General features: G+C 40.4%; 1 protein-coding gene and 1 long non-coding RNA gene across 2 annotated transcripts; both read right to left on the bottom strand.

Moving 5' to 3' along the window:
• Nucleotides 1–5086: 5086 nt before the first annotated feature.
• On the bottom strand, nucleotides 5087–7649 carry LOC137470641 (uncharacterized). The gene is made up of 2 exons (XR_010997172.1): nucleotides 6280–7649; nucleotides 5087–6178 (listed from the first exon to the last, which is right to left on the bottom strand). It is a non-coding gene; the product is annotated as an uncharacterized lncRNA (long non-coding RNA).
• Nucleotides 7650–10477: 2828 nt separating this feature from the next.
• RIDA (reactive intermediate imine deaminase A homolog) lies at nucleotides 10478–21446 on the bottom strand. The gene is made up of 6 exons (XM_068184197.1): nucleotides 21298–21446; nucleotides 16987–17092; nucleotides 16375–16429; nucleotides 15487–15555; nucleotides 14685–14740; nucleotides 10478–14253 (listed from the first exon to the last, which is right to left on the bottom strand). The coding sequence occupies exons 1-6, from the start codon at nucleotides 21357–21359 to the stop codon at nucleotides 14191–14193; spliced, it is 411 nt and encodes a 136-aa protein (XP_068040298.1). The 5' UTR covers nucleotides 21360–21446; the 3' UTR covers nucleotides 10478–14190.
• Between the last annotated feature and the right edge of the window lie 80 nt (nucleotides 21447–21526).

Below are 21526 nucleotides of genomic sequence, written 5' to 3'. Positions count from 1 at the left end.
AAAAAAAACTTCTCTAAATAAGTTAATAGAGGAAAATGTATTTCATTTTCTTCTGTTGATGTGTAGCTCACAAAACTTTGAGGCTTTTCCAAAAGAAAAGAAGGCAAAGAGAAAATACTGTAGCCATGGCTCACATACATTCACTGTGTTTTTCTTTGTTTCTCCAGCTAAAATAGTCTACAGCAGAGAAAAAAAAATTAGAAATAAAGCAAAACTAGAAGGAATCCTAGGAATGCTGACTGCCACATGATGTTAATTTCTCTCAGGGATAAAGGTATTGAACAGATTACTGAGAGGATTTATTTTTTCCATATTAGGGAATTCTTTGCATTTCAGATGAGAGCACAGGAATGCTTCCAGGGTTTCCAGCGGTGCAGATATTGTGGTGCATGGCAGTATTTTATAATCCAATTTGTATAAAATATTTTGATGTAGAGAGGGCTAGCTCGAAGCTGTAGGGCTGATGCTTATAGGAGCATCATAGGAGATTCTTAGTAATAACACATTTGAATTGTTTCTTTTACTGCTAACATGAATTAAAACTCTATATAATGTGAATTTTCACAGCTCATTTGTTTCTGTCTGTAGGCTTTAAATGATCTCTCTCCATCTGGCACTGAGGAAGGTGAAAGTGTGAAAAGTGTCTAAAGGGACAAAAAATAAAAATGTGAAAACATCAAATTTCTGGTCTCTGAGCATACATTGCTGTTTTAATCACTACTTAGAGTAGCTTAAGTTTAACATTCACTCACTACTATTCTGATTTGGTATCTGTTTCACCTTGAGCTGCATTTTAGGAAAAGGAGTGCTTGGAAGAGAGGGTGTGATAGAGATCTAGAGAAAGCAATCAGGGAAATATATTTGCTGTTTCTTATAATGCAAGAACTGCCACTTGATGAAATGACCAGCAGCAGGCTTAAAACAAGCCAAGATGTGTTTTACAGGGGATGTAAGTGGGCTGCAACCCTCATGACCAGTGGATATAGTGGAGACCGAGTGTAAACAGATGGAAAAGGGGCTTGAACAGGTTGACAGAGGAAATCCACTGACAGATTGACACTCTGCCCTGTGAGCTGGGGCCCTCTGCCCTTTCCCCTGCCCCTTGAGGTAACCCATAGCTGAGTTTACCTCCTGTTGTTAGAGTTGCATTATAAATTGTCATTCCACTGTGGATTTGGAGGGGTTGGCTGCAACTTGGATGGTTTAACAGTTCCTGGGACAAATGAGATTTTATCTGTTTCATAGTCGAAATTGCCTTCTGTCTGTCTCAACAGTCCAGGTTCTCAGTTCTTGCTCTTCTTCTGGCTTAGCCATCCTTCCCTGGGTGTGTAGGCACATGCTGACAAGGTGACACTTGCTGGGGAGCTGTTATGTTTGAATGTCTCAAAAGAACTGTAAACTTACTTTAAGGGCAGCAGTATTCAAGCAGGTGTTTTAAGAGCAGGGTGTACTATTTTTTTCCTGTTCATCTATGTCTATATGAACATGTATAGATGTGTTCATCTGTGAACAGTATCATATGGTTCTACTTACTGGCTTTGACACGGCAATCATAATTTTCTCAGAAAATGCAGTTTTTCCAGTTTTGTAATTATTATATAAACAGATTTCATGCTTGAATTACCGGGGTTTCATCCTGACATTCTTTAGGAAAAGGTTAAGTACAAGATCCTGTCAAACTGAATTTTGTTAGAATGTTAGTAAGTCAGTCTGATAGGTAGGTATAGCTCATTTTGAGTCTTCCACTTTTATCCTTAAATACCTGTCAAAGTAATTTTGTGAGTTCTTTATTCATAATTTTTTTCTGCCAAAACCCATTGCTTTACTAGCCAGTAAGTTGATGAAAGATGAAAGAAGTGGAAGTTTAAATTTGTTTAGGCTTTCTGTTGTTAATTTTTTTTTTTGTTAGTGGTAGTTTAGTACTGAAAAAGACAGACAAAGTGGTTTTTGTTTTAAGAAGTGAGCACTGCTCATCCTCTGGGTTCTCAGGGGTTTTATTCAGTCCACCTGAAGGTACTACCAGAACTTCTCACATGCAACCCAGGACACCACCTCCCTCACACTCCCCACGCTGATGCTGTGCTTGGTTTGGGGCAAGAAAAGGTGTTTCCTTGCAGTGTCCCATCACTAGCAAACCACCTGCACACTGTAGATTCAAAAGGGAAAATGTAATAGAACACTGACTTGCAAACAAGTCTTCTCTCTCATATAAAAATGTATTACATGCATCAAATGAAAACTTATTTTTAATGTAAGAGCAGCATCATCCTCTACTGGATATGTGTGGATATGTGCAGCAGACCTATGAGGGAGTATTTTCCCTAGCCAGGAGGGAGCTCTTTGATAGGTAGTGCTTGTGTGGTTCACTGTGGGTTTAGTTGTCATCCAGCTTACGTGCCCATTCACCAATTATCTGTAATTCCCTTTTTCCTTTCCTTGCCCTCCTGTAACTAAAAGCATCCTCAGGTGCAAACACCCTGACTGCAGATGACCATGGACCTGTAGCTGACCAAACACAGTTGGAGCCAGCAGAGCGTGTGAGCCTTGCCTCTGAGGAGACCAACCCAGACGAGCAGCTGCTGGGAGAGGAGACTTCAGCCACCATCCTGAACGTGGAGGGGAAGACAGAGTCAGTCAGTAAAAGGGAGGAGCCAGAGGGCACCGAGCCCCTACCTGCAGGAGAGGAGGAGAGCTCTGAGCTGCCCTCTGTGTGGCGAGAGGAGAGCAGGGGGCCTTCACCGCCAGCGCCAGGAGAAGATGCTGGGGCACCATCTCCAGAACCAGCAGAGGACAGTGGGCTGGTAGAGGGCAGTGACAGCTCTGTAGTGGAAGTCGTCGAGAAAGTACATATTACTGAAGAGGACCACCTCATTGAGGGTAATATTTGTGCTTTCATAAATTCAGGAGACAAAAATTTGCCTCCAGGGACTTCTGTGTGGGTCCTTTTGGCTTTAATAAGAGCTTCAAATGAGCTTCTGGAGTCAGAATTTGGTCGAGGGAGCCTGTACGATGTGAGGCGTAGAAGAATGTGGCTGGGGAAGCCTCGGATTTACAAGTCCAAGTTGTAATAAATTTAATCAGCATTTTCATCTCTGCTATTTCATTTCATGTCCTTTTTGTTCTTAGCAGGTAAAATGTCCCACCATACCCCTCATTTAAAATATTGTGTTTCTTGGTAGCTCAGACACATTCTTTAATATTTGCACAGCCCAAAGGCTCAATTACTTAGTCACGTGTACTAATTATAAACCAGCTGTCCTTGCACACATAAAGCTGAATGTAGAAGAAAAAGATCTCTTTGATGCACACTTGGCATCTCCAGTGTGTCCTGGAAGCTTGCCTACAAGACAAGCAGAATAGAAGTAGTAGTGGAGAGACATAGGGCTGTCTTTGCACCAATGCTTGGAGATGACTGGGTGTGGAGAGACGGGCTGTGTGAGGAAGCAGTGGTGTCTGAGGTGACAGGGATTTCCATGTGCTGTGGAGGGACCTTTAGCAGGAGGTGTGCTCCTTCCTGGAAATTGCAGGCTATGCTCTCCTTTGGGTTAGTGCCCAGAGGACATGGACTGTGCTTGCAGAAGATGAACACTTCACAGGAGGAATCACATTTCTCCTAAAAGGTACAAAGTAGCTCAGTAAGGAATCAGATGCATTCCTGGGGTAGCTCTTCTTCAGGGAATAAGCAGGTGAAGCACAGGAGGAGTATTTCTCTGCAAGGAGACATCCTCACTCCACTTTGGCCTTGAAGAAGTGCGAGGTGCAGAAGGACTGATCCGTATGAAGTCCTGAGCCAGTGACTGGAGACTGTCACTGCCACTACTCCCGTGGCTTTGTGCTGCTTGTCTCTGAACTGGCTCTATGAATCTCATTCTTTGCTCGTCCTTTACAGCTGAGCATAGTTGTTGGATTGCTTTGTCCTCTCCTGTGTCTCTTCATGAAAGAATTTTGTCCTCTACATAATAATCTATCCTTTGGAATAAAGCCTTGTTTTATGTAAGCAGTAAATGACAGGTTACTCACCTGTTAAACACACATCCTGCCCAGCTGCAAACTCCAATTTCTTTATTCACAATTTCTGAGCCTCAGGGCAGTGCCAGAGGCAGAGCAGCACACCCTGGACCTTGTGCTGTCACCTCTCATCAGTGGAAACATGTTTACAGTTGTCTGTCTGAAGATGAGTTGTGAGGCTTTTAGCACCAAGTTATGTGTGCAGGGTGAGTGAATGAAGCTTTTGGGGAAAAGAGTTTTGCTCCTATTATTTCCAAGGTAGAAGTAGTACCTTAACTTGAGTGCATTTTCTTCCCAGAGGCATCTGATGAAGAAGGGATTTTCTATTTTTATGCTATGGTTCATATGATACTTAGCATTTGTTTTGCTTTCCCTTTGTGCTTCCATAGCTATGGGAGGAAATGAGTTAGGCAGCAGCTTCCCTGGGAAAGCAGGGTTTCAGCCAGACTTGCACGTTACTGTGTTTTCTAGTTCTGTTTTTTTTTCCAATTGCAAATAAAACTGCACATCTGTGAAATAAAATACAGGAAAAATATTTTGAGCAGAAATAGTACTCATGATTTCCTTTGGATACAGCATCAAGGGGATTTTCTGAAAGCACTAGGAGAACTTCATGGGCATGAGACAACCATATAGCTGGATAATGAAAAATGTGTGTTTTCCTGTTTGTTCTCTCTGGGTTCATTCAGGGGGTTCCTTGATAACAGGCATTGGAGAGCTTACAAAGCAAAAAAGGTGGGTTTTTTTTTAGTGGATCCTAATTTGATCTCCATGGTTACCATTCCCAGGTGAGACGGGAGAACAGGTGGAAACTGAGCTGCTCAGTGAGACAGTAAGTGAAGGGCCTGAAACAAAAGAAGAAGAAACAGGAGAAGCTGTGGATAGTGCAGCAGCGACCGAGATAGGTATGTTGACAGAGGAGGGAAGGACCACATGGGTTATTGTTTAAGAGACAGCAAAAACTGTCCTGTCCTTATTGAGCATATCTTGTTTTTCTCTGTAGGCATACAGCTGCTTTCTGCATTTTTATACAAGAGGGTCAAAAATACTTTACAGTAAAAAACATTTTTGGAAGCAATCAATTGGAAGTCATGCTTTTTACATGGGTCATCCTTATAGTATATACAAGTCTTATCAGTGATAACTCTTCCCTCTTTGGGAAGAATGATAGACTGTAACATGCAGTCTTGGAAAATAAAAAACCTTTGTTAAAGTAATGACTCTGCTCATTATTATTTGCAGGCTTGTCTTTGTAAGCTATGCCTTAATACTGCTTTGTGATTTCCATTCTATGCCAGTCATTTTAGATCCCCTTGTTCTCCTTATCAGCTGAAATCAGCAGTATGGTGCTGTGATGAAAGCACATTACACAGCATATTCGGTCACATGGTGGGAAGGAACAGTCACAGGCCAAATAAAATTCCTCTGGAAAACTGTCACACCAGTGAAGAGAAAAATTCAAGGGGATAAGATTATCCCTCTGGCAGACTTACAGATTATGGTCAAAATTCTGTCACCACAGTCTTGCTACAAAAGTTATTTCTTCTTCTTCCTCCACATTTACTAAGAACCTCACACTTGAGTCTATCATGTAAGGTGTTCACATGCCCCAGAAGGCAGAATTAGAATCACAGAATTATTTCGGTTGGAAAATATCATTGAATCCAACTGTTAACTCAGTGCTGCCAGGTCCACCACTAAATCTTGTCCCTAAGTGCTGCATCCACACGTTTATTGAACACCTCCAGGGACGGTGATTCCACCACCACAGGTTACCCTATGGTATTGCTGGAATGTGGAAAAGGATGAGCAGGCAAAGCAGACAGCTCCCCCTTTTCCCCAGCAAATGTTACTGCAATAGCTGGAATCACCTTCTCCCTCTCCCCTCCCTCCTAATCACTGGCGTCCTTAGTCACGCTCAAAATCTCTCTGGGCTAGCGAGTATTTCTGTAAATCAGAAGAGAACAGCTTCAGCAGAAAGGGTGGCAGATACCTTACACCACTGTCTTTCATGACTTCCAAAGGAGCCCCTTGCACCTGGGGTGAGCAGTCTTTGTTTCCTTCCCAATGCCAGTATGTCACAGCCTTAGGGCAAGCCAGCGTGTTGCACTGCTGCTTATGCTTCTGCTAGAGGGCTAAGGAAAATGGTTTTCAGCACAAGCACTGCAGTCTGTAAGACAAGTAGGGTGGTGGTCAAGCAGTTTGGTCAAGGATTATGTGCCTTTATGACCCAAGTAAAATTAGATCAGAATGATTAAAAAAAATGCTCACCTCCCTTTAATTTTCATGTTTGACAGTTGCTGATTTTTACAGATTGTTACTTTTTAAGCTAGCCTATGAAGAGAAGCAGTTCTTGGCCATTGACAACTCTTCTTTTGCAGGATCTTTAAATTTATGCCAGATAGCTTTGCCTATGTAGTCAAAACAAGTTTAATCCATCAACTTGTTTTAAATGTCTTAAAATTATGTCTTTTTTAAAAGCTCCTATGTTTTTGCAAATAATCATCTCTGTGTGCTGTGAATTCAGCAAAGCACTTAACTTGATTCTAGGAAACCTCAAAGAACATCTTCCTGCTCCTGGAGAGTAAGAGAATCATAGAAAGGCTTGGGTTGGAATGGATCTTAAATTTCACCTCGTTTCAACCCTCCTGCCATGGGCAGGGATGCCACCCATTAGATCAGGTTGGTCAGGGTTCCATCCAACTTGGCCTTGAACATTGCCAGAAATTTCACCCAGTGATGATTACAGCTTTATTGAAATTCTTCCTGCATCTGTCTGCTTTGACAGTATTTTCCCCGACAGTTTTGTAAGGGAGCAGAAAGAGCAGCCCTGCTTCTCTGTCTGTAATGCATTTCAGATGATGGGAGTGCACTGACCCAGCTCAGAGAACAGCTGCAGGCAAGAGGAGCAAACGATGCTAAGAACAGAATAGTGACCATCTAAACATGGGATTCTGTTGTGTAAGGGAGCAATTCTTCCATCTTGAAAGGATATTGAAGAAATAAAGCAAGATTCTGGGCAGGAAAGCAGGACTGCTTAAGGGAATGGAAAAATTCTTACTTGGAGAGACATCAAAAACATTCACAGCTTTATCTCTAAGAGGGTATGACTAAGAGGATACAAGCTGATCCTAGTTAAAAAAAAAAAAAAAAAAGTAGGGCTTTAAAGGCAGCTATGTCCACGGAAGAACAAGGGAATGCTCAGTGACATGCTAAGTGTGTTGAATTTGAAACCATTAAAGGGAGTTGGCTTTTTTCATGTTATATTAACAATCTTCTTAGTAAGACAGAATCACTGCAGTTGGATGTCTTTCATTGTTCACCTTCATTCCCATGCAAAATTTCCCACCTTTCCTGTGTTCCTTACCCGCCCTCATGGAACACCACAATTCAGTGTGAGGAAGCCCCACATTCTCATGTTCCCTACCCTTGCCGAGTCTTCTAGCTGGGAAAGGAGTACTTTGAGCTGGGATGGCCAGACATTGTGATTTCAGCCAATCACTCCCTTGGGCACTATCATTTAGCTATCAAGTGAGCCCCAGAGCTTCTCAGCTGCTGATGGCCAACAGTAGCTTCAGGGGCTGGACACAGTTCCTCAGCCATACTTTGTCATGGAATAGCTGAGGTAGAAAAATACCTCTGGAGCTTGTCTAGTCCTGCTCAAGCAGGAACAGGTTGTCCTGCTGGGTTTTGAATCCCCAGGGGTGGAGACTCCATCAACTGTGGGCAGCCTATTCCCGTAACTTAACTATCCTTACAGAAAAAGAAAAAAACAAATATTGTATTTAAAGGTATTATACTGTACTTCAATTTGTGCCCTTTGTCTCTTGTCCTTACTCAGGATTTACTGTCCATTAAGTGCCTGCCTCTATGTCAAATCTGACTGGAAGGATGTAGGGATTTCAAAAGTTGTTAAGAGAAAAGGCAGCAGGTGAGGAGGAGCTCAAGAATGTAGCAGTGATGTGTAACATCACAGAGGTGATGTTAATGTCTGTAACAGGAACTGTGTATGAATGGGATGGGGGAAGAGGAAGCAGAACCAGTGGTTGCTTTTAGGTCCACACAGAACATTCTTACAGATTTGGGAGAAGAGCAGATATCCCCTTCATCCTGTGATACTTCCAGGGAACTTTCACTTTGAGTTCCTGTCAGATTTAGTGAATATCAAGTTATACCTTCAATTAACTGCTAAATTAATTTTTTCCATGTGTTTCAGAGACAGCTAATAACAAGGAATAGAAGTTGTGTCTCAATGAACGTCTTCTTCTTGGGCCCGCTCTTCTGTTCATATGAATATTTTTAAATCTAATTGGGTTGGGAAAATATAAAGGCTTTTATGGATTGAACCACAAGCTACAGACACATGAATAGGAGGCATTGGAAAACGTTTTATATAATACAGATTTTTTGAAGTCAAGCTGCCAAGACTTCAAGTGTTTGAAATATCCAAACTTTCATGTCCCTGCCAGAGTGCCTTCTATACGCACCAGGATAATTTTTCAACAGCAGTCTGATCATTCCTCTTTCAATTAGGAGTTTTTCCCAGGTTCAGATTAACTGGCTTCAAACTGTTGAAACCTCCAACCAACATTACAAAAAATGAAGAAAAGAGCGTAGCCTTTTTCTCTTCAATTATTGCATGTAGGCAGGTTTGCTGAGTGCCTGGACTACCAATGTAGGCTGAAGTGTACAGCACGTAGAGGACTGGGAGAGGAAATTTACCAAGCTCTAACTAAATGCAGAGGAGAGTTTTCCAGAAAATAGAAGATAACAGAGTGCAGTGTCCAGGACCCAGCTGTGTGCTGCTCACTCCCCATTTTTAAACTCAAATTTATTGAAGGGATTGTAGTACAATACAGTGGGCATTTTTAACTGAGTAGGATATTTTAGTTGTATAAATCCTAGAAAATAATTTCACAGCTGTTAACATTCATGGCAAATAATAACCTGTCTTTAGCTGTGTAGCTCTCCTCATATGCATTTGTAGCTTCTAAAATGGACTTCTAAGAGAGAAAATACATACCTGTCTGAGAGACAAATATAAACCTGTTCCCAAAGAAAAGGTTATCTATTATATTTCCCTGGAGTGCTGTCCTCCTGGAGAAATATGCTATCAGGGACTGTCTGGGTTCTTTTCCAAAATGCTAAATAATAATTTTGGAGATGAAGCTGAATGGTAATACTTTCAAACAAATTTCCCATGAAAACAGGCCCTGGATGTGATTTGTGTTTTGGGTCAGATAAAGAGTAGAAATTTGTTCTGATGGTGAATGTTGCAGGATCACAGAATCAGTTAGGTTGGAAAACAACTCTAAGTTACTCGAGTCCAAATGTTGACTGAAGACCACCTTGTCACTAGACCATGGCAGTAAGTGCCACATCCAGTCATTTCTCATCCAGGCATGATGACTCCACCACCTCCCTGGGCAGTCCATTCCAATGTTTGACAACCCTCTCTGTGAAGAAATTCCTCCTGATGTTTAATCTGAACCTCTGCTGGCACAGTTTGAGGCTATATCCTGTGCAAAGGGACTCTATATAATACATTGCTGGGGACTGTGTTTACAAGATCTCCGGCATAAGGATGTAGGACATGGAGAAAAGGTCAGTTACCTAAAAATGGCAAGCACAGTGTTGCTCTTTTAGTAGCTTTATTGTATAATAGGACTTCACAAAAATCCTGTCACCAGCAAATTATACAAATCCCCTCTAAGAGATATTTTCATACTGCATGTACATGTCTGACTCCAGCTGACTCTGGTTTGTATTAAATAATCTAATTTATATGCTTGGCCTATTAACCTTTTGTATAACCTGATAGTTCTTGGTGGTATCCCTAAATCTAAGGTTTTCTGCTTAGCAGCATTCTTATGAACTTGTCAGCTTCATTTAACGTCAACTGCCTGTAGGTAACACCATGAACTTTTAGAACCCAAATGCATACTTTTTTTTTTTTAGGGAATTTTTGCTAGGCAGATATCACTTTCAATTTATTTTTTAGTTTTTCTAGCCTTCTGTAATAGAGAAGCTAAAACAAGCTGCTAGTTCTATTAAAAATCTATTGACATTAAAGTGAGCATCAAAAATTGAAACAGAAGTAGTCAAAGTTTTTATCCACATACTCAGAGCATTCCACAAAAAGAAGCCATGACAAACAACACCATGCACTTTTGAGAGCTGAGGAGTGGGGGAACAGGTACTAAGCAGAATGAGAACACCCCAAAGTGACATAGGACTGAGCTGGGGGTACAGCCATGTTCCAGGATGCCCTAAGCACTTCCATCTTCAGCTGCATCTCATGGCTGATTTCTTCCTGTGAGCTGGGAATTCAGTTCAGCCACCAGCACATATGCCAGCACAGCCCTACTCCAAAACACAGGAGGTTAAATCGGCAGAGACAGGCTGACTACTGGCAAGATCATGAACTGCAGTCTGGCAAGCATTAAACTATTTTTAAGCATAAACCAACAAGAGCTCTGTGACAGAGATCAGTAGTATTCATAGCAACAGAGGAGACTGCACTTGGAAATAAAATGTTAAGATACAAGGGAGTCAAAATGACCTGCTCACCTCAGAGTCACTCTTTCTACTGCTGTTGTAACAAGGAAGACAGGTGACTATGTATGTTCTTCCTCACTGTTCAGCTTCTTCAGGCCATTAAGCAATGCAGATGAAAACAAGAGGAATATAAACCAGTCAGTGATTCAACAGTAGCAGACTTTCTCAATCATCTTTATCCTTGCATAATCTATAATCGCAACAGGTGAATTCTCTTTTTCCTTTCCCAAAGAGGAAATATGCTTCATACTATCTATGTTAAACATAAAAAGTTCAATCATCTAAATTATCAAAATGTATGTGCTAGAAATATGTTGAACACTCCTGCCCTGAGAAATAAGACGTCCCTTCCATGCAAATTTAATTGGTCTGTCAAAGGGCTTTCTCCTGTTAAAGGCTGGGAAAAGGAAGATATGCTCCAATATTTGTGTTTATAGGACACACCTCCAGATCTTAAGCAACATAATTTTTTATTTTTTAAATACAGTCAAGCATTTTTGATTATTATTTTGTATTTTATCAAAAGTTAAACAATCTTCAGTCCTCAACTTCATCCAAGGTAGAAGTAACCTTTCCTCACAGAAGGGAGTGCTGGGCAGTGCACTTGAAAGGACAAACTTAGTTTCCAAGCTAACAAGAAAGTTCTGCTAGATTTTTTTTTCTAATTACCAATAAACACAGCCCTAGAAGAGGTTAAATTTGCACCCTGTCAGCTCTGTGCAGACACATATGCACTCTGTAGGATCTCAGAAGATCCCTGCCCATCTGGCTGGCTGGGGTTGGCTCTTTCACTCAATGAGGAACTGCTTTTAGATAAAACACTGCAGCAAGAGCAAGTGCTGGTAGAAGATTTTAAGAGAACACAGTTTTATTAAAACTAGGTACTGAAATTTTTTTTTTGCATTGTTTAATCTGTAGAAAATATTTTAAAGAAAAAAGTCATACTAAAAAAACACCTGGTAGAACATACACACTTCAGTACTTAATACATTGCTTTACTTTCACAGATAGAGGTGTTTTGCTGTGGGATTTTTTTAGTTACACATGACAGAAACAGATCTTAAATGCTGAAATCAGGATGCCACAAGATTAATTTCAACTTTGTATTTTGCATGCAGCTCAGTCTAGCAAAGGAAAAAAAAAAACCCACCTGTTTTTAACATATCTCTATTTAAAACTGGATTTGTCAAATGTCTACGTACTTAGTAGTTTGCAAATTAAGACCTAAGAGATAGGCTTTTCATATTGGAGAATGATTGGTGTTGGCCTTTTTGTTTTAAAGAATAGAATCAAATAACATAACTCTGCTTAAATAAAATAAATATTTTACACTCCTCTGTGGAAGGCTGATTTTTAATATTGAAAACTACTATGTTAGAGATGTAAATAAGAGAGTTTCAGTTATTCCAGGCTCCCTGTACCAGAAGAATACATGTCAAGAAAATATCTTGAATAACTTTGATTTAAATATATAGTCTAAAAACGACAACTGTCTTCACCTGAAGAATCATAAAGCTAAGAGGGAAGTTCTGTTCTTGAGTTTTTGCAGAATGGCACCTACTTACTGATAAAAGCACTTAATGGAAGCAAAATGTTGGCTGCATCCAGCATGGAGCTTTTTCCAGGTGTTTCATTTACACTTCAGTCTCAGACTGTCCCTTACTGTGGAGAGCAATGGTGTATTCAGTCTCCTACCACCGAAGTCTCAAGGAGAGCTATAATGGATTTTTACCAGCCAATGTCCAAGTCAGCACGCGACAAAAACATCGCAACTGCCATCTAGTGTTGGGCTCGAGGTGCACAGAGGCTGCGGGACCCAGCTTAGGAAGGCAGTGGGAAGAAAGGCTGAACACAGCTCATGTTCAAAACAAATGAAATCAGCTGGTTTACAGTGAACTTTAACTAAATCTCCTACAAATCTGTGAAACAGATCCCAACCAAGTAAATACACCTAAACAAAGCTGTAACAGAGAAACCTAAATATAAATTAGGAATTAAACTCCATTTAAAAGTTTAAATGTAACTCCATTCAATTACATTATTTTTAATTATTATTAATTGACAAAATGAAGGAACATCTGCTTTGTGTTTCCTGGAAAGTCATTGCCATATTAGTTAGTATTAACTCCTTCCTAATATGTCTGACCATGTTTTTTCTTAGGTGGGATTGCTTATGGAGTCAGAGCTATGGAGCATAACATGCCTTATTAGTACAGCCAAGGAGACAGAACAAGAACAGCAGCAAAAACTAATCAAAGTTTATGTATAGGAAGTTTATTTAGAGAAAAGTCAGGCATTTTTCAAAGGCTGTTTGGAAGCTTGCTGTTTGAAATAACAGGCATTATCTTGCTTCTAATGAAAATAATGATCTCCCAAAGAAAGCAAGGTAATACAATAAAAATCCTTATATCTGCACATATTTGCTGTGACAACCTCATTATGAATCTTTTTTCTATAATGGTATAATTTATAAGCTCAGTGAAAAGAAGGAATGGCTGTTTCACATCAAATCTAGGACTGGTAAGTAGGGCTGACTGTTCTCACAGTATCCATTTCTACTTGATAGAAGATCAATACAGAAGGATGGGCTAAGTTACTAGCACCACCAGTTGGATTTCTCAATATCACTTAATCACCCCATCCAACAAATACTTCTGACCTTAATGGCAGAGGAAAAAATTACAAGAACTGTAATGATGGTAGCTGAAAGCTTCCTGTTCTGGAGAATTTCATCTTTAGCTATTAGGATGTAGAAAATAAGCCTATTCTTTTGGTTCAAATTATCTGTTATTGAATAAGCAAGCTGGAGACTTTTTTGTAATGGAATATCAAACCACAATAGGGAAAGGAAAAGTATGTTCCCATAACAGACAAGCACATTTTTGCAGCTGCAATTATATTTTATTCTCATTAAACATATTTTAAATTTTATTCATTTTTAAAATCAAAACAAAGCTGAATTGCTATGAAAAAGATCATGAGAAAGGTTACATGTAGATATTAATTTTCATCTGATTTAAAAGGGTACCACTTTGCTTCAGAAAACCGTAATTTTCTTCTTTCTGAAATTAATATTAATTTTGTTAAGCAGTTGCTTACATATGAAAAAACCTGAGTCCCAACAGTAATCTATTATGTAAAGAAAGAAGTTAAGAAAATTCAGAAGCAAATACCTCAGTAAAATTCCTCAGAAGTGAAGATGTATGCTAAGCAATTCAAGTGTTCTGTTTTCTCATTTCTGTAATTTTTTTCTGATTTAAATTTTTTTACTAAAAACATACTATTAGAAATCAGTATAGTTTTCCATGTCCAGATCACCCATAGTATAACTCTAATACATTCATCCAGGTATGTACCTTAATACCTGAATATCCAGTTACCTCCACAAAGCTCAGGTCCTGTCCTGCAATCTGGCTCAGCTGATTTTAGCAAGACTCAGGCACTTTTCAGAGTTTGCCAGCAGAGAACTCACTGTAAGTCCTGAAGAAAGCACCCTTCCTCAGTAAGTTTACTGATTGCAACTGTGTGTAACTGCTGTTAATCAGCTGTAGGAATTGCATATAAGGAAGAAGCATTAACTAAATCGAAAACTGTCATTGTAAGATATCCAGTCTCTACTTATAGTCATGCTGAAGCCTCTTGGAGAGGTCCCTGAATGGCAATAGCTTCAATTTCAACTCTGGCCCCCTGTGACAAAACAATGAAGAAATACATTAGGAATTTAATGTATCCATTTTATGAAGCATTGGATGAACAACACAACTTCATAAAAACCAGAGTGACATTTGAGAGAGATTATATTTCTGACAGTTGTATTATTGATTTAGCAATGTTCAGTAATATTGCAAGTTCAATTTATGCTTACTCAAGTATCATAACCCCTTATTTCTAATGTTTTATCTATCTTCCACCATAAAGAAATATGTATCTCATATTCAGATCTCTGCTAATATGTGGGAATAACAATAGTATACTTAGAAAAGAAACTAATTAAGAGTCTTTATTAAAATAATTGCAATCAAAACGATTTCAGAATTATAAAAGCTGTCAGAATGCTTCAGTAGTAAGGTATTCCAGAAAATTTTGGGGTTTTTTGTAGATAGAAGAGTGACACTTACTCTGGGCAAAGCAGCAACCTGATAGGCTGCTCTTGCTGGGAAGTTTGCCTTGAAAACTGTAATTTAAACAGAAACATCCAGCAATCACTAAACTTGGCTTGATAAAACACAGTTCAAAGTAATCTGTATAAAATGAAATCATTGGAACAGTTTCAGGTTCAAGGCTACAAGACTTCCATGCCAGCTATCATTTCCCCCTTGTTTCTTTGTTTTGGTGACTGACTGCTCTCAATCTCAGCAAGCCACCACTCATCCCCAAGCAGTCAGTTGCAGTTGTGACCTGGTGGCCAGTGATAACTTGTGTTCTGCTGACACTGCGGGGCCTTCACACCAACTTGGCTGAAAAAGAAAGATTAAATCAGAATGGTGACGAGTTTCAAACACCAGGGAGTGGGAGATGGCTCTTTCACAGAAAGAACAGGAGAGAGAAACAGGCCTCTGCCAAAAGACTCATGAGCAAAGATCCCAGACTCACATAAAGTCACCAGGAGTCCAACCTTACTCATATCAAAGGAAAACAGAGGAAAAATAGGCCCTTGATTTATTCCTCCGTGCCCATTTAGACCTGACAATCACAGATATTAGAACAGGGGTAAGGCATGGGGAAGAGTACTGGTAAACACATAAGAGCAATTAGGCTCTGCCTGATCTGATAATTGAAAATGAAATTAAAAAAAAAATTCTACAGTAATTTCAAAGAATATGGAACTACATCATCTGAGTCATTAGAACACTTTGACTACCATGAACATAAGTTGTTCCACAAGCCATAATGGTAAAAACAAGCAAAATATCTACTTACATTGTTTGTAAACATCGTTAATATCATTGTAGTCCTTCATGTCTGCCATCAAAACTGTAGTCTTCACAACTAGAAATTATGTAAGTGCAGTTATTTTAGACCTCTGACTCGCATAAAAAAAATTTCATACATTTCTCTCAAGTATTCTAAACATTTTGAAAAGTTTTGCAGATATTGACCATTAGAGCTACAACCTAAGGAACCACCTAAAAAAATCTGAGCACCTCGTATGTAATAAAACTTTAAGGAATTAAGCCATTTCTGACCAGCTCTGAAAAAGCCAAATTCTCCCAAGAGGCACTGAACTAATAAGCAGATCAATTAAAATAGCTGTTGTAAGCCAGCTGCTGGCAATAACTTAGATATAATATCTGCTGCCAGAAAAAAAAGTTTATGGAAGGTCTGAAAATATACTCTGTGCTAGAATTTCCTCCCAGGACTGCCTAACCCAGCATTAATCCTGTGTGGCTTCACCAGTAGAGTCCTCCACCCAAAAAGTATCGAGAGTGTCTAGAATATTAACAGCACAGTTACAAACCTGCTTTCACCTGGAGCAAAGCCTAGGATGCTTAAAATGTCTGTAATCACTGCAACATTCTCTGTACCTGAGCTTCCCCAGGTGGAATTAAAATATTAGTTCCATTGCCAGAAATTTTTCGTGAAAGGCAGTGTTCCATAGATACCCATTGCAAAGACTTGCACGTAGATTAATTTCTTCTGTTTTTTAACCTAAATTCACAATTTCTTTTGTTTCTTCCAGCTATTGGTAACAATTTAATGCTCAGCAAATAGCTTTTTTCTTTTTTTCTTAAAAGGTCACTTGATTTTTTAATATTTTAATTCAGGTAAAAACAATCACCTGTTTGCCAGAGTCACAGCAGCACTTACCATTGCCATAGTCACAGCCTGCAGCTTTCAGGATTTCTCCCATGTTTTTTAGAGCCTAAAGAAAAATGAAACAAAAATCTTTTAGCTATCAGCTGGGTTATATTTCTGTAAGTATGCAAATATAACTCGTGACTTGGCTGAATCCATGTTTACTGTAAGTTGAATCAGCAAAACCTCAACTGTCAAAAAAAAGACTGACTTAAATAAAAATTAATAAAAGGGAGCATCTAATAAATATTAAACCAGCCATTCATTAGATGTAAATACATGATACAGCTCCATCTCATCCTATTATCTCACTCCACCTCTTTGCTGCTGAGGGAATAAAACTTTCCCTGACTCAAGACAGCGTTTTTATTGGGGTGTGAACCTTTGCTTCAAACACTGATTCTTTCTTACCTTCCTACATGAAACAGATTTCTAGCCTGACCTCCAAGTTTTCCAAGTTGTTGGAAAAATGACAGCGTTAGTTAAGATGGAATGACTTCCTCCTGCTTTTCCCCCATCTGGAGGATGCGACGTGCTTTCTAGTCTCCTCAATTTCTCACAATTCCACTTTTAATTAGATACATGCCAATTCCATTACAAGTTCATTGCTGGAAGACTTCTTACCTGCTTGGCTTCCTCCTTTGCCCCTCCAGAGACAAGCTGCCCAGTGGAAGGTTCCAGCCCTATCTGCCCTGAAATGTACATTGTCCGGTCCACCAGCACGGCTTGGCTGAAAACACAAGTGGCATTTTAGGTCTAATGTTTCCCCACAAAAACATTTCAAATTCAAAATCACATTTCAAATTTTCTACAGTACTTTATAATGCATCAGAAAGAAGACTGAGGTTTTGCACATGCAAGTCTGTACATGCAGTCCTACATCAATTTGCTTAAGCTTCTGAAGAGCTGGGATTAACCATCTATGGGAGTGCATAGCTCTGCCCTTGAGGAGATAAACCCTGTTTCTTGCAAAGGCACAAGGTGTGAATGCAGCAACACAACACCAGACTGAGCTACAGGTTCCACACAGATATACAGGTTGTGTGCAGATTGCACAGAGGGAAGGCAGAGTAAATAAAAACATTTTTACACCTGCCCAGATAAATATTCCATCCCAGTTTAAGAAGCAGACAATGCCTTTCAACTACATTTCAGCTGCAAAGCAAAGAATGAAAAAAAAAAAAGAAAAGTCAAAAGAGATTTAACATTTTTCTTGTTAACAGGCACTAGAATAATGAGTTACAGCTGTGAGCTGATACCTGCCCCCTGGTTCTCTGGCAGTATTCCTCCAGAGTAATGAATTTGGCCAGTCAGCAAAACGCCTTCATCACTCCATCCCCAGAACAATCACTGTCCTCCCACCAAATAACCTGAGTGACTTCTTTGCAGGGTAATTCAGAAGAATGCAAAATTCAAGCTATTTGCAAAACATTTATATAAAAATGTCAAATGTGCTTTTGCTGAAGTTGAGTTGCCAATTATTAGTGTCTCTACTACAAAGAGGTTAAAAGTTGAAAACAAATATTTAAACTATCTAGCAAACATTATACAAGAGACACAATTTAATTCTCTTCAACCAGTAATTAAAATATTTTGCAAAGAAATTATAGAGAGATTATTTTGGAAGTGCTTATGACATGTCAACACAGTTTTTCATACCTCTTCTCATTCCACAAGGAAATGCCTTGTTTTGACCATTCAACAACTCTCTCAAGATACACAAACTAGAGTCAGGCACCTCCCTGAAGTATCTGAAATAGGAGGATTGCTTCCCTTTAATGTCAATGGAAAAAGAGGGACATATGCAGAGAATATTTTTAGTACATCTCTCAACTGAGATTCGCTCAGCTGGACTGTCTTAATCCATTCACCTCACAGGGGACCAGCCTAATCTAGGGACTCAGTCAAATAATCAGGGTTAGGCAGTTTGAACAATGCATCATTCCCATCTTTCCTTTTACACCTGTCCTACATTCTCCTATAATTTCGTATGGGAAAAAAATAGCCAGCAGCTTGTCAGATATGGTAAACTGTCTTACATGGGGATTATTTTTTCTGTCAACTAACAAAACTGTAGCAAATCACAAAACTGCACCATACAACGAGAAACCACTGAATAGTTTCTAGCTGACACAGTATTGCTGATAGAAATGTGTGCATGTACATACTTCTTTAGTTTTCTTTCCTACCACTCCTGCTGTGGGGGGGGGGGCCTCAGAGCACAAATTTCTGTTTCTGTTTGAAGCACAGAGAACTGTGCAACAAGAAGGTATGGGCTCTCCACTAAAAGAGATTGTCTTGTACTCCTTATCACAAACCAAATGACAGTGTTTATCTCAACAGAGGTCTTCTGAGAGTCCTAAGTCATTAATAACTTGGGAAAGAACAGGCTGAAACCTTCTGATACCACTACCAGATCAACATCTGCAGCAGCCTTATTGGGTCTGCTCAGCTTCCTCCTCTTGGTGTGCTCCCCAATGGAATCCTCCATTCACTGAGACCAGGGACAATTTACCAGCCAAGGGAGTACACTTGCACTGTGCTCAAATGCACGAGTGCAGCTAAGGGAAACTTCAACTCCACAAACCCCAATCATTCTTCAACTGCAGATGCACCTCATAACTAAGGCCAATTGTAGCTACTCATTAATCAGCAGGGATGTGAATGTGTGTCTAAAGTCATTCAGGTTTCAGAGTACCTAAATGCATAACTGGGCAGACACTGTGACCTTAGAACTACACTGTCTGTCAGAGAGATGGTGTTAGGAACCATGCTATTTGTTAATCAGATCTTCCTTACATAAATGATGGTGGATTAATACAAGAACTGTATCCTTTAAAAGGTTGATAACATGAATGACATGTATAGACCCACACATAGATATGTGTCTTTTTATGTATCTACCTACCTACCTCTTTCAAGGTAGTGGCAAATGGATGCAGTAAAGGAAACAGAAAAATAGGTCACCAAAAAGCATACTGAAGGGCTGTAGCAGAACCAGGAATGCAGCTCATTCATCCCAATTCTTCATTGCACATTAAGCCCTCATTCCTGCATAACCAAGCTCAGACCTCACAGCAGAGATGTGGCAGTTATTTCTTGTGTAACTTCTGCCCTCTGGACTTTGACAAGTTTACTAAAATCTGATAAACCAAGTTAGTGATAAACTTATTGATGTCAGACCTGTCATAGATTTAGCAAGCTGCACAATAAGCAGTATTTCATCAAAAATTGCCAATAAGCACAACATTTTGGAGTGGAAAGCTATGTTGAAGGCTGGGACACCGGTGTGTGCGTGCAGACAAAGAATTGGTGCCTTCCCCTGTCTTAGATGTTCTCCTGATGCCAAGCAATGCCAGGCCCCTGGCTGCAATCCACCAACAGTTTTCTGTTTACAGAAGTTCACCTTCATGTCATGTCTCTCTGCTTCTACACTTGTATTTTTCCATCTTTATAAAGCCTATAAGAAACACACAGTTTGAAGATTAGAAAGCTCAGGACACAAAGTAATGGAGACAAAAATGCACCTGGAAGGCACGAAGATGCTATTGTGAACACAAAGCCTGAACACAGAATTAAAAATTCTTAGAAAACCTCCTGGTAATAACCCTTTAGTACTTTAGATAAGAGAATCTACTATACAGACTGAACATTTTTTCACATCCAAATTGCAAAGAGAAATCTTTCTCCAATTAAAACTGGTATTTTTCTTTATTTTAATTCTATGCAGAACAGCTACAGCAACATACTTGTGAAAATGTTGAACATCATACATATTTTTACAGCAGTTAAGTTTTTAGACTGAAAAAACATTTATAACTATTCAAAATAAGAAAGGATTTTTAATTCCCAGGCATTGAATTCTCCATCTAACCAAGCTCACCCTGGACTGGGCTCAGCCTTCACTCTGTATCACCTACACAAGTCAGCATCTCTAGCTTCCCTACACAACATGCTTGTCTCTAGCCAAGCACCTTTTTCTGCAGAACAATCATTCTTCTTCCTCTTTTTTCCCATTCACTCCCTACCACTAATTCCAAAATTATTTTCCCAAACTAACTTTCTGAGCTACACCCTCTCCCCTTATTGGACTGCAGTTTGCCATGGCACCACAGCCCCACTCGTGCTTTGGGACTCCAGGTTCCCTGGGGTTACTGGGGGAGGGAGTACCAGGACTGGCCCCCACACAGGGGTCCTGCTCTCACCTCAGCCCCAGGCCAGCCTGACAGACCCCCAGGGACCTGCCAAAACCCTGCCAGCAAAACCTGCTCCCAAAATCACAGAATTGTTAGAGTTGGAAGGGTCCTCTGGAGATCATTCAGTCCAAGCCCCTGCCAAGGCAGGGTCACCTGGAGCAGGTTACACAGGAATGCATCCATCTGAGTTTGGAATGCCTCCAGAGAGGGACACTCTGCAACCTCCCTGGGCAGCCTGTTCCAATCTGCCACTTTCAAATAAATTCTTCCTCACGTTGAGCTGAAACTTCTTGTGTTCTAGTTTATGGCCACTGCTCCTCGTCCTGTCAATGGGCACCACTGAAAAGAGTCCAGCACCATCTTCTTGGCACCTGCCTTTGAGGTATTTACAGCTGTTGATGAGATCCTCTCTCCCTCTTCTTTTCTCCAGACTAAACAGGCCCAGCCCCCCCAGTCTCTCCTCATAAAGATGCTCCAGTCCCCTCATCCTTTTGTGCCCCTCTGCTGACCCTCTCCAGCAGCTCCTTGTCTTTCTTGTACTGGGGAGCCCAGAACTGGACACAGCAGTCCAGATGTGGCCTCACTAGGGCCGAGCAGAGGGGCAGGATCACCTCCCTCGACCCGCTGGCCACTTTTCCCGATGCACTCCAGGAAAGCATTGGCTGCAAGGGCGCTGCCAGCTCATGGTCTACTTGTTATCCACCAAGACTCTAAGATCTTTCTTAGCTAAGGCATTTACCTGTAGGGACCCAGGGCAGGGGCCCTGGTAGTGCTGATTATTTTCTTCACGAGCGAGGCCATGGCTGGAGCCGGGGCTGAAGCTGCAGGAAGCGCTGCGGCCGCCGCTCCTGCGCTCCCTCCCCTTAGCGTCCAGCCAGAGCACGGCCCGCCCAGCGCCGCCCGCGCGGGCCTCTGGGAAATGTAGTCCTCCAGGGCTGCGTTGGAGCAATGCGCATGCGCAGTGCTGG

Source organism: Anomalospiza imberbis, chromosome 1, assembly GCF_031753505.1.
Source record: "Anomalospiza imberbis isolate Cuckoo-Finch-1a 21T00152 chromosome 1, ASM3175350v1, whole genome shotgun sequence".
NCBI lineage: Eukaryota > Metazoa > Chordata > Aves > Passeriformes > Viduidae > Anomalospiza > Anomalospiza imberbis.
Note: the sequence above shows the minus strand (reverse complement) of the source record. Positions and strands in the feature narration are given on the sequence as shown.